Source organism: Colletotrichum graminicola, assembly GCF_000149035.1.
Source record: "Colletotrichum graminicola M1.001 genomic scaffold supercont1.10, whole genome shotgun sequence".
Taxonomy (NCBI): domain Eukaryota; kingdom Fungi; phylum Ascomycota; class Sordariomycetes; order Glomerellales; family Glomerellaceae; genus Colletotrichum; species Colletotrichum graminicola.
Window position 1 is genome coordinate 218,358 of NW_007361014.1, and position 13,402 is coordinate 231,759.

A 13,402-nucleotide genomic window follows, 5' to 3' on the forward strand; every position below is an offset into this window, starting at 1 on the left:
TGGTCGCCCTTGTGTCCCGTGCGACTTCCATATTCTGTGGGTGCCCCTCCTCTTGATTGTTTCCGTATCCTCATGTCTTCGTCATCCTCCGTCTCCGTTGCAATAAAAGTACATCGCTCTCCCATGAGCGCCTCCCGATTATATCGTCCCCCAGGCGTTGAATAGGCCAAAACAGTCTAATAATAAACACTACTCGTCATCATGTCTTCGTTGTCTGATGCACGTTTCTCTCGCGTATCCTTTGCCCACACCTCTCTCAACTTCTACTTGCTCCAGTCAAAGCCAACGCAAAGCTTACTCTTCTTGCAAACGGCCTTGGTCAGGGTCTGGATGCTACCACTGCTCAACAACTCGAGGACCTGCATGTTGGACTCAAACTCGCGTGTGATGAAATTACGGATCTCGATCGCGACAAGCGAGTCGAGAGGGTAGTGCGACAAGCTGCGGGTGACATCAAGGTCTTCCTGCTCCATCATGAGAACAGCAGCAATCTTCTCGACTAGGCCGCGGCAAACGACCTCCATAGCCTCGGTCTCGCTGCGCGACGCCTTAAGGGCCGCGTTGAGTGACACGGCGCCATTGGCACCAGCCTCGGCGGCGGCAAGCTCCTCGGCCGCCAGACGAAGGGCCTTGAACTTAGCGTCGGGCGTCCAGAAGGGCTGGATGGTAGGCGTGATGCGCATACCCGTGATGACGTGGTGGTTGCAGACAGACGTCTTGCCAGAGATAGAAGCGCCGATAAGGGCAAGCACCTCGGCCTCGCAAATGCTGTCGGAGCCCAGGTTCTTCGCGACCTCGGCAGCACGCTCGGCACTGCCATCAGCCAGGTAACCGGCGTCAGAAACAGCGGTAAGATCAAGGGAGGTGGCGGGGAGTCCCAAGGCGAGGCGGTGCTGGACGAAGGCGTTGAGGAAGCAGTTGGCTGCGGCGTAGGCGGCTTGCCCACGGTTACCAACCGCCCCGGCAGCGGAGGAGATGGCAATGAAGAAGTCAAGCTCGGTCTGACGTTCCTGGAGGGCGTGGTGGAAGTTCCAGGCACCCTGGACCTTCGACTCAATGACCGAGGTGTAATCATTGAACTTCATCTGCTCGAAGAGAACGTCCTGCACGATTGTTAGATGCGGCACAAGTATGGATAGAGTATTGGGGGGGGGGGACTTACACGAAGGACCATAGCACCGTGAATGACACCACGAACAGGTGGCAGACCTCTGAGACCGCTGTTGAACAGCTGCTCAACACTGGCCTTGTCGGCGACGTTGCAGGAGCGGACGGTGACGTGGGCTCCCTCCTCGGCGGCCTCATCAATGAGAACCTTGACCTTACCAGTAGCGGAACCGCTGCGGGAGAGGAGAACCAAGTTCCTGGCGCCGTGCTCGATCATCCATCTGGCCATGCTGCGACCGAGACCACCAGTACCGCCGATGAGGAGGTAGGTGGCGTCGGGCTTAAGCAGAGCCTTAGCAGCCTTGGAGGGAGTGGCCATTACGACATCCTCGGCATGGGGAACAACGACAAGCTTGCCAGGGCCCTGCGTGGTCTGAAGCGTCTTGAAGGCCGTCTCCATACAGGACACGGGGAAGACAGTGGCGGGGTCAATAGGGCGGAGCTGGTCGTCAGCCAACAGTTTGGAGACATCGGCGACTAATCTCTCCATGAGCTTGGGCCTCTCGGCGGCGAGACCAAAGATGTCAACGCTCAAGAACGAAGCGTTGTTGTCCGACTGACCCATGTCGAGGCGGGTGGAGCGAGATCCATCCTTCCTGCGAACATCGACGAGGCAGCCAAAGCGGCTGAGACATGCCCAACTCTCTCTTAGAGCATCGGCACCCGGCAGGGTATTGAGGACAACGTCAACACCCTCATCGTTGGTGGCACGCCTCACAGCAGCTCTCCAAGTGGTGTTGCGGCTGTAGAAGATGTGGTCCTCCGGGACATTGTAGTGCTGCATCAGGAGCTTCTTCTTGGCTGCCGTGCTGACGGTGACGAAGATCTCGGCACCGATCATTTTGGCGAGGCACACGGAGGCCTGGCCAATGCCACCGCCGGCAGAGTGGACCAGGATACGCTGGCCTTCACGTAGGCGTGCCTGCTCGACCAGGGCGTAGTAGGCAGTGCAGTAGGCCAAGGGAAGGGTAGAAGCGTCCTCGAAAGACATCTTGGAGGGCATAGGCATGACGTTAGCGGCAGTGGTGCGAGTGCGCGTCGCATAGGCACCGTGCTTGATGGTGAGGGCAGCGATGCGGTCGCCGGCTTTGTGGGCCTTGACAGCAGAGCCAACTCTGGTTACAATACCAGAGGCCTCAACACCAAGGGCGTGCTTGCTGGCCTCGGGGATCTGACCCTTGGCAAGCATGACATCGCGAAGGTTCATGCCAACGGCCTTAACCTCGAACTCAATCTCGTCATCACTGAGGGGCTGAGTGGCAGCGACATCGTCAACAAAGTGCACCGTCTCGATGGCACCTGGAGTGGAGAACTCCATCTTGAGGTATCTGTCGTCCTTGCCGAAAGGCTGGAGCTCGACGACGCTGGGGTTGGTCTCACGGTGAACAATCTCGTTCATCTTCTCATCGTGGACGATGCGGGGAGTGAAGAAGCGGCCGGAACGCTCCATGAACTCAAGCTCGCTTGTGGAGGACGCGTTGGCTCCGAACGCGAGCTTGAAGATCTCGAAGATAACTGCGGAGGAGTCATCCTCGTCGAGCTGGTTGTTGTCGTCAAGGTCTAGCGTTGCGAAGGGCAGAACAGTCTCCGAGCGGACGGTTCTGCTGAGACCGACTATCATGTTGGACTCTGGCGAGGTGGCTTTATCGTAAGCACCACGGACAACCCACAGGCAGCCCTGAACACCGGCAAGCATGTTACGGACCTCAGCGAACTGCTCCTTAGTGGGGTTGGAGAGGAAGGGCTGCTCGATCTCAGTGAGAACGATGGTCAACTTGCCCTCGGTGTTAACCTCATGCATGCCGCCCATCTCGGGGAGTCTAGAGGTGGCGCTGGCGAGGGCGATAGCGAGACCGTTTGCCAACGTCTGCTGGGCGTTGGAGTCGCCGTGGATGATTGCGACATCAACGTCGGGCAGGGGAGCATCAACCTTGACTCCAGAGGCGCCGTTGACTTTTGTCTTGGCCTTGCCAGAGAGCGACTTCAGATTGCCAATGTCCTCCCACTCAAGCTTGTAGCAGAGCTCACGAGCTGGGTTGCTGGCCAGCTCGGTCTCGCCATCAATAATGGGAGAGATGGTGAGCTCATCGATCTCGATGACCAGGTCGTTGTTCTCAGCAGTGGCGAACACAGAGACCTTGGTGGAACGGGGCTCAGCAGGGAAGTCGGCCTTGCAGTAAGCCTTCAGGGTGCTGCCCGGTGTGTGGGTGAGGGGTGGTGATATTACGAGCGATGGACATTCTGCCGATGGAAGAGGGCAAGTAGACGGTGTTGACGTCGACGCGGCCGACGCCAAGGATAGGCCAGTACATCTGAATGACCGACTCCAAGAAAGTAGGGTGCAGGACAGTGCTGGTCTGGTGGTGGTTGGGCATGTCTCCAGCAATGTCGAAGGAGGAAATATTACCCATAGCGTACTTGTTGGACGCCTTGCAATCCTTGATGCCCTGGAAAGAGGGCCCATACCCAACACCGAGCTCATTGAGACGCTCGTAAATGTCCGTCTCTGCAACGGCAACAGCCTCGGGGCCCTCACTAGCCTTCATGGTGGCCTCAGCACCACGAAGAGCGGCCAACTTCTGCTCCTTGCCATCGACCTCGTTGGTCTCGATGGTATGGAGGGCAATGAGACCAACGCAATGCTCGGTCCAGCCGCTTCCGTGAGTCCAAGAGCAGATGCGGAACTCCTTCCAGGTCTCAGATGCGGTCAGGTTAGTTTCCTGGTGAGGGCGCAGGTTGATGGTCAACTCAACATCGGCGTCCTGGAGTGCCAAAGGCTTGATAACAGAGACGTCTCGGAGCTCGAACTTCTCAAACGCCATCTCCTTGCGCTGCGCCCACTGAGCGGAGGCCTCCAGAGCCATACCAATGAAAGCAGAGATGGGGAATATAGTGACGGACTGGACGGCATGGTGACGCAGCCAGGGAAGGTCGTCCAAGTGAATGATGTTTCTCCACGTGGGCTCAAGATCACTGGAGTAGATGGCCTCAAGACCGATCAAGTCGTTCCTGGGGGACTTGCGGTACTTGTGCATCTGTGTCATACGAGACTCTTGCCAGTACTTGTTTTGATAGTTCCAGGTGTAGCGGGGAAGGTCAGTCAACAGGGACGGCTTCTTTTTCAGGTTGGGAAAATTGACATTATCCATATTGAGAATGGCACCCTTGGTGATGAGGCTGCAGGCCATATCCATAGCGGACTCAACGGCATCCTTCTTGCGGACGAGAGGAGAGACGTATGGGATCTTGGTCGCATGCTCTCCGACATGCTTCAAGATCTGCTTGATGGGGCCCTGGAGAGCAGAGTGGGGGCCCAGCTCGATGATCATATTGACACCAGTCTTGTGTTCGCCAACAGGCTCCAACATGGTCTCAAGGGCCTCGGAGAAGCGGACGGGGCAGGTCAGGTTATTGACCCAGTAGTGAGCCTGGCACTCGAAGCCATCGATCTGATGGCCGTAGAGAGAAGAGTGGAAGCGGACGTCCGTAGTCTGGGGATGCGGGAGATCAGAGATAGATTCGCGATATTCCTTGGCGACCAGGTTCATGTGGTGCGAGTGATAGGCAGTCTCGATCTGGAGGCGTCTGTTGAACATCTGCTTCTCCTCAAGGTTCTTCTCAAGCTCAACAAGAGCATCGGTATCACCGGAGATTGTCAAGCTGGAAGGACTGTTGTAGCAGGCAATTCTGACTTGCTGCTGCTTCAACGCATCGATCATGGGCTGGACTTCCTCCTTTGTGCCGCCAACAGCCATCATGGACCCGCGAAGATCGGGGTTCCTCTTCTTCAAGATGGGGACAAGACGACCACGGTGGTATGCAATGGCCATGGCAGCCTCGAACCCGATGATGCCAGCAGCATACGCAGCACCAATCTCACCACTGGAGTGGCCGGCAACAGCAACAGGGCGAATACCCCAAGTACGAAGGAGATCAGTCAATCCAAGCTGGACGGCACTGCAGGCCGGCTGACTGATGTGGGCATCTCCAACTCTGGAGGATTCTTGGTCCCTGCTGAGCTCCTCGACGAGAGACCATTCAGCGCCCAGCTTCTTCAGGCACTCATCGGCTCTGTCGATAGCGGCGGTGTAGATGGGGTATGTGCCGTAAAGCTGACGACCCATGCCCCACCATTGAGCACCCTGGCCGGTGAAGACGAAGCCAATTCTCAGCGGCTCGGTCTCTTTGCCAGGAATGACCTTCCCGCTGTTAAGAGTCTCAATGAGCTCGAAAGAGTCCTGGGCAGGAATGGCAACTCTCCAGGGAAGCATGGAGCGACGCGTACCCAGGGTATATGCGATGTTGTCCATCAGGTCGTTCTGGAAGATCTCAGGCCTCTGCTCAAGGTAGACAACGAGGCTCTTCATGACGGAGCTGACAGAGTTCTTGTCGTTGGCGGACAAGACATAAATCTTCTTGGAACCCTTGACCTTCTTGATTTCAGGGGCAGGAAGAGTCCTGTCCTTCTTGGGCCCAGGGAAGAATGGCGCCTTCTCCAGGACCACGTGGGCGTTGGTGCCGCCGAAACCAAAATTGTTGACGCTGATGTACTTCTTGTTCTTGGGCCATGGTCTCTGGGTGGCAGGAATCTTCATGTTCCACTCTTTCCACGGGATCTTCTCATTCGGCTTCTTGAAGTCGTGGTTGGGGAGAAGGAAGCCTCTCTCCAGCATCATGGCGGCCTTGATGACACCGGCAATACCGGAGGCCGCTTCAAGATGGCCAATGTTGGACTTGACGGAGCCGATGAAGAGGGGGTCCTTGGTCGACCTGTTCTGACCGATAACATTGTGGATGGCGGTGGCCTCAATCGGGTCACCAACCTTTGTGCCGGTGCCGTGTGCCTCGACATATCCGCAGTCGTTGGGGTCAAGTCCCGCGTTTCTGTAGACCTGCCTCATGAGCTTCTCTGTACGGGTTTGTTAGCATGGAAATTATCATTGCCCAGGACGGTATTTTGATAACACATACCCTGTGCTGCGCCACTCGGCATCGTAATTCCGGGTGTCTTGCCATCCTGGTTGATACCAGTGCCTCGGATGACGGCGCGAATGGAGTCGTTGTCCCTGATGGCCTGGTCGAGCGGCTTGAGGATGACCATACCGCAGCCTTCGCCACGGCCGAAACCGGTACCGCGTTGGTCAAACGCGATGGAGCGTCCGGAGTCGGCAAGCAATCTGAAGTTAACTGTATCAGCATTGGTCGGTGGCGACGGAAAGAAGCACCCGAGGGAACAACATGTACTTACCTGCAAGACGAGAAAGAGATCCAAAACTCGGGGAGCATGTTCAGATGGCAACCACCAACGATGGCGGTGGTGGACTCGCCAGCACGCAAACTCTGGCACGCCAAGTGCAAGGCGACCAAACTGGCAGAGCAGGCAGTATCTGCTGTGAAACTCGGTCCCCTGAGGTCGAAGAAGTGTGAAAGTCTGTTGGACTGCATCGCATGGGCACATCCTGATGGGCCATATTAGCGGGAGGAAGCATGCGGGGTACAGGGATGATGCTTCTTACCTGTGGCCTGGTGCATGGGTATCGTATCGCTGTCCCTGAACAGATGGCTCTCATACTCGGCGAAACTGCCACCGACAAAGACACCGACGTCTTTTCCAACAATCGTGTGCTTGGGGATACCAGCGTTCTCGAGGGCCTCAAACGTACACTCGAGCAGCAGGCGCTGCTGGGGGTCCATGGAAATGGCCTCCTTCTCGGTCAGGCCGAAGAAGGGGGCGTCAAAGGAAGCCAGGTCGACGTCGAGGAAGTTGCCGCCCTGGGCGTGGTAAGCTCCAGTCTTGCCAGGGTTGGGGTGGTAGAAGGCCTCGTGGTTGAAGCGCTCCTTGGGCACGGGAGTGAAGCCGGTTCTGGCGCGGGAGCACAGCTCCCAGAATTCGGCAGGGCTGGAGACGCTGCCCGGCAGACGACAAGCCATTCCGACAATGGCGATGGGCATCTGTTTCAAGCCAGCATCGCTGCCACCGACGGGGTTCGTGTAGGCCGTGTTCGAGCTGCTGCCGGCGCCGCCACTGGTGTGGCCGTTGGAGTGACCACTACCGTTGGCGGGTTGTCCGTGGATGTTGAGACCTACGCCATCTAGGGGCCCCACGGACAAGCTGGTGAAGCCATCGGAAGTGGTATCGGAGTGATCGATCGGGGTCATCATTACGGGACTCGCAGAAGGCGACGTGCCTGAGGAAGAGTAGGAAAGAACACCAGGCGCCATGACGAGGGCGGAAGAGGAGGGTTGCGGAGGCCGCTGTTGTCTGACGATTTTATTCTACAAGCATTCGCCGAATCAACGAGAAGAAAAAAGAAGAAAAAACTGGTAGCGAAGGTTCCGGCGCTCTGGGCGTTCCTTGCAATGATGAAAAAGATAGAACGTAGAGAAGAATAGGAACAAGAGAGGAAGATAGGTGATGAGAAAGCGAAACGAAAGGCGGACTGCGAGTGCTCTAGATATGATGTCGTTTGGGGCTTGGAAGAGGGCAGGCCGGGTTGATATGATGTACGTACCAAGCCTCGTTGAGATGAGTGAGTGTGAAGAATCTTTCTTTTCTTGGTTGTCAAGGGAATCTCTGCAGGGTTTTTAGCTGAAGACGGGCCATGAGCAAATGTCGTCCATGTTGGTGCTCGCTCCGTTACGGAGTGGTTAACATGGAAGGGACAGGTTGGTGATCAGATCGCCAAGTCGGCCGGAGTCCTTCGCACAGACTAGCCTGTGTGATGAAATTTGCCTGACGATTGGGTAGATGATAGGTAAATCCCGAACGTGCATGCCAGGTTCATGCCAGGGAGGAGATGGGACCTCTCCGGAGAGAGTGAGCCAGGGCACATCCGATGCCGGGCTGCCCATGGTCGACACGGAGCAGCGTTGCAGCGGCAGTCCCTGGCAGTAGCGAATTCCGAATGGCTTCCCCAGACCAAAGGGGGGGCACCGGATAACGGCAGAACAAGGGTGTACTGTAGGGCTGGTGGCGCCGAGGAAAGAGGCTTGTTCCCTGGAATGGGTGTGGCTACTGCCATTCTTGCCAAAAGCAAGTCTCATTGAGTTATGCATAACTGGCGAGTTAATTGGTAAATCCGATGAGGACGAGAATGGAAAGTATGACTAATGCCCGACCAGGGATATGCAGTAAACGCGGCGGCGAGATCCAGGTCCGGTGGTTCCCCCAAACTCAAAGACCAGATTCAATCGGTCGCCGTGGATTCGGAGACACTGCCTCGCTCCTTTGCAAGGCAGCGGCATTGTCTTTGACTACGCAGAGTGTGCCTTAGTCTGTTTGTGATTCAGCAGCACAGCCAGGCCGGCCTGCAGCCTCAATGCAGATTGCAGAAGCCGGGCGTTTGAGTCGGACTAATATATGGCAGCGCAATGAACACTCGAACTCCGGTACGGGGGCCCGATAGCGTGGTTCGGAGTGGAGAAGGTGGTGGTGGAGGTGCTGTGGTTCTTTGTGTGCACCGCACTGCGCTGCAAAGCCGGGGGGCCTTGGACTGAGGCACAGGGCCGTGAAGCGGAGCATGGCAACCAAGGAGGTGGGGCAGCAGCAACGCCCATAGCAGCGCGTGGCGACGGAGGCGGTAGCGGCATGGCAACGCAGTGTGCAGCGTGCACAGTGAGCCTAGGCAAGATGAGTATCGGTGGGAGTATGAGGAGGAAGAGGTCATTGCGGCCAATCCCGACTCGACTTGACTCGACTATCAAATCTACAGGTACGGAGCTGTGACTACCTAGTGGTGATGCTTATGTAAGAGCACTCTTTTCACAGCATTTGCGACAACCCCCACCTAGATAGGTTGTATCTCGTGCCAAGGAAGCTGCCGACTGCTGGAAGCCGCTACTGCTGCAAGCAGTGGCGATCCAATGATCCAGCCATCCAATGATCAAGACGCAAGTCCCGAAAAAGGGAAGGAAAGACCGGCAGGAGCACCTGCTGCAAGATGCCGGCAGAAAAAAAGGGAGCCCACTGCCCTTCCCCGCCATTTACGGACCAGACTCATCCCCTTCTCACGAGCCCGTATAAACAGTGGCAGGGCATCTCCATTGCTGCCCGTAGACGAGATGATGCGGCGTAGTGCGGATTTCCTCTTCATCTCCAGGCATCCATCCATACGTCCCGTCCTATTTGCTGGGGATTATGCGGCTGCTGCGAAAACTCAACCAGCGTGGCGGTGCCTGCTTACTTCATCCGCTCTCGTCTCGTTTTCCCTCTCCGTCTGGTGTTCGGCGCTCGTGTGTTGTTCGGTTTGCAAGTAGGAGGCGCGTCCTGTGTCAAAACCACCGACATCCATGGTGACGACGGCGGGTGGAAGTGTCAGGGCGTGCGTTTGTTCCCTTATCCACTTTCGTCCCTATGACGACCGAACAAACAGACCAAGGCTAATTGAGCAGAGGCTCCCTCAACACCAAGAACGGTCGGCAACCTGGGCAAGCTGTGCTCCAACGTTGTCAATGTATGTACAGCTGAGTAAGAACCATGGGCACCATTTAGCGTTGTCTGACTCCCAAGACGACCAAGCAAATGGGATCGAGTGGGCGGCAGGACGGCAGAGCAACCAGGGGCCTGCAAGAAGACAAGAAAGCAGGGGTTGAAGGTACAGACCCCAAACATGCAGCCACAATCGCCAGACGCAGGCGTGCTCGAGCTTCTGGATATGGTTATCGACCTATTGATAGACTGGTGGCTGACTCCAGACGCAGTTGCGGACGCAGCGGACGCGAATGCACACCTTCGAACGGCACCACATGCAGGTGCTGGTGCAGCAGACCTAAAGAGGACTAGTCGGATCTATCGCCCGAAATGTCTTCACCGGGAGGTTAAGACAAGGTGATGATTGCCGGGTCGTCGCACCTCTCACATATGGAGTTACCCGCATTACCGACCCCCGTTCTTGTACTATACTGTTCCAGACACTTGCGAGGGGGAACCGGCATGCACGGTATTGACATACGTACGCACCACATCCTTCCATCAAGCCTTCTCTCTCTCTGTACCTTTTTACTTCCTCCAATGTATCTGAGGCATCCTGAGTACCGTAATTTCACATCGCCAAAAGCGACCATCAAACCATCCATCTTACATCGGAACCGAGCTGAGTCGGTTTCGGATACTTTCCCCCATCGTCCGCAGCCTATCCCAGCCGGCGATCGTTGCTGAAAGAGGTCTAACTCCCTAGGTGTTGGGGATGCTTCTAAAACTGCTTCTGTCAGAAAGCTTTGGCAGCTTCCAAATCGCAAGCGCGCGCGCGCGCGCGCGGGAGATCCGCACTACCTCTCGAGCCGTTGACCACACCATCAAAGCTGACGGGGTTGACACGCGCCAGCCTCTCTCACATACACTCACACATTGAGGAAGGACGGGGGGAGATCTTGTCCCTGTACGCATTCGATTTGCGTTGTCCTTCTTCTGCTGTACTATGCGCACCGCTAAACATCTCACGTACTTCGTACATCTCTCTGTGTCTCCCTGTCTCCCTCTTGGCAACTTTCCTTGACCTTGGTCTCCCGTGTGATTGCCCCCAGGAACCTAATCCACTGTAGTGTGTACGCACGCTTCATACAGCAAAACTCCGCCAAGAAGTTTCCCATCATCCTAGCCCATCCTACCACCCATTTCATCAGGTCAGCAACTAAGTTGTAGGATGACCGTGTTCCATTGAAACACAATGTTTGCAAAACGTTGTTTCCTTCTCTCTGCAGACACACGCGCCCACAGGACGTCGCTCGCTCGCCGGCCACCCCGCATCGTTCAATCTCTTTCACTCTCTCTCTGCTCCTCCCTCCCTCTTGTCCATCATGTCGTCCACGCTCTCGAATATGTACGCACAAACGCACATCTACAACTCTGCCACTCAAGCATTCCAGTTCAGCACACTTCCTTCCCACTTATTACCCCTTCTGCAAGTCTGATGGACGAAACCGGCATACCCACACTTCGCCCCCGCGCGGACGTTTTCCCATCCAGTTTCAAGCCTACAAGGTGACAGATCCGGACCGAAGTCCTAGTTTGAAGACCAATCATCGTCAGCATGTTGTTAGTGACGCCAGTGCAGCGCCAACGCGTCAACCGAGGATCCGAATCTCGGGATGCCCAGAAAGGAACTCGGCTGCCTGGCACACCTTTCAGACCGGCTGCTGCCTGCCAAATTTCTAGACTTGTCTGCAGAGAAGCTCCATGGCGGTCATTGCTCTTCGGTTATCCTTCCATGTGGCGTGGCGGCGTCTCGCCGCGCTTGTCTCGCGTTTCCCTCTACTCTACTCCTCGTCCCCTTGCCTCGCCCAAGGGCCGGGACACCCAGCCAAGCCCGACCCAAGGACCAATGCTCATCATCAACTCACTCATTCGGACCCCCTTCAGCCCACCATTGTGCAGCATCTGCGCCAATTCTAGTGAAAACAGCTCAAACTGATCCATTGTTCGAGTTGGTCTCATCACTGCAGTACATTGCCTCAGTCATGATGAAGTGCATAGTTTCAAGACTTGCTGAGTTGCTTTCGGCTCACGGTCGACTTGATGTGCAGTTCCAGCTTCTGGGGCTTGACTAACTCAGCCTCCTGTCTTGACGTCGTCCGGCCTCAACTGCTGCGCCATCTCATGGGAAGTCAGAGCTGACGCTTGCGTTCGTGAACCGATTACCGTTCAACGGATCACAGGCATTTTGTTTCACGGGTTCGAATTCATTAAAATGCCCCCCCTTGGCCGGGCCAGTCTCATCAATACTTCCTTCTCCACACCGCGCTAAATCATCACAACCTTCACCATCACAGTCATCTAACAGACAACTCTACAAATACTCCCGCGCCCACTCTCCAGTATCTCCTTCTTGACACCCTGCCGTGTTATTGGACGCCGTATCTACCCTCTCCCGCAAATCACACACTAGATCCTTACCGATCATCACCATGCTGCGCTTCTTGTGCCTTCCCGGAGCCTACGGCAGCTCGGACGTGAGTAACCAGACGCGATGCCTTCTCCGACATCTTACTAACGCACACTAGAAATTACAAGTTCAACTTGGTTAGTTTTCTCATGCGAGCCACTCCGGTTCCTCGCGTGTGGCTTGAACCCTGACAGTCTCATACTTACTTTCTTCCAGCCCCCATTCTGAAGGAGCTCACCGAAGACGGCACCGCGCAATTCCACTTCATTCAGGGCCCCTGCAAGGCTGTGCCGCCTCCTGGCTTTGAGGACTACTTCGGCGCCCCTCCTTACTACCGCTTCATTGAGCCTGATAGGGATGTCGAGAAGTCTAACAGCGACGATGTCCTCGCCCGCATCCGTGACTTCCCTCAGTGCGAGACTCCAGAGGACACCATGAGGGATCTTATGAGGGAAGGTATCGCCACGACGCACCGCAGCACTGACAGAGCCATCAAGTACCTGGCCGATATCGCGGCCAAACGCGGCCCCTTTGACGGCATCATTGGCTACTCCGAGGGTGCCACCGTGGCCTCGACCTTTATGCTTTACGAGCAGCGTCGCTTCAAGCGCTCCGGCATCAAGCCGACTTTCAAGTACGGCATCTTCTTTGCCGGCTGGCCGCCCGTCGACCCCAAGACCCACGCTCTCGTCCTCTCCGACGAGACGGACGAGAGGATCGAGGCTCGGACCTTGCACATCAGTAAGTTGATCGCGTGTGACGTGTCGCCCTGCCTATCCGCGGGATGCTGACGACTCTTCCCAGTCGGATCCTTGGATCCTTATGTCGATGGCTCCACGGCCCTGTACAACATGTGCGACCCTGACACTGCCTATCTCTTCGACCACGCCAAGGGCCACACGCTTCCCCGTGACAAAGATACCATCAAGGAGCTTGGAGACATCGTCCGCCAGACAAAAGCCGAGATGCAAGAGGAGGGGATCCTGTCATCGTCGTAGAAGGGTTAGAGGGGCAGAGGTCCCGAGCAGGGATGGATCTCCGGATGGGCTAGCGTTGCATCGGTTGTCATTTTGGGATTTGTGCCATTTCAAGAACAAGGTGGGAGGTACAACAAGGAACTGGCTTCCTCCCGTGTTAGCATTAGAGAGATAGATGGGATCGGGTGTCGGGTGCGCCGCATATTTCGGGGCCTGCTGGAGTCGGGTAATATTATTTGGCATTTTCACACAAATTTGGTTCCATGGTTTTCTCGCCCCTTGCTGTTGAAGCTCGTCCCACCACCCTCTTCTTTGGGAATGGTCCCAAAACGTCAGGCGCACACCTCACCGAGCCACTTTGACAATAGTTCCATCAGG

At 56.1% G+C, this 13,402-nt stretch overlaps 2 protein-coding genes across 2 annotated transcripts; one reads left to right on the plus strand and one right to left on the minus strand.

The window, feature by feature from the left end:
• Positions 1-263: 263 nt before the first annotated feature.
• On the minus strand, positions 264-7,389 carry GLRG_03360 (beta-ketoacyl synthase domain-containing protein; the record flags this gene model as incomplete). Its single annotated transcript, XM_008094045.1, has 6 exons — positions 264-1,103; positions 1,163-3,359; positions 3,406-6,076; positions 6,139-6,344; positions 6,416-6,626; positions 6,684-7,389. 6 exons carry the CDS (start codon positions 7,387-7,389, stop codon positions 264-266), a joined length of 6,831 nt encoding a protein of 2,276 aa, XP_008092236.1.
• Positions 7,390-12,069: 4,680 nt separating this feature from the next.
• Positions 12,070-13,045, plus strand: GLRG_03361 (uncharacterized protein; the record flags this gene model as incomplete). Its single annotated transcript, XM_008094046.1, has 4 exons — positions 12,070-12,114; positions 12,166-12,184; positions 12,264-12,788; positions 12,852-13,045. The coding sequence occupies 4 exons, from the start codon at positions 12,070-12,072 to the stop codon at positions 13,043-13,045; spliced, it is 783 nt and encodes a 260-aa protein (XP_008092237.1).
• Positions 13,046-13,402: the final 357 nt, after the last annotated feature.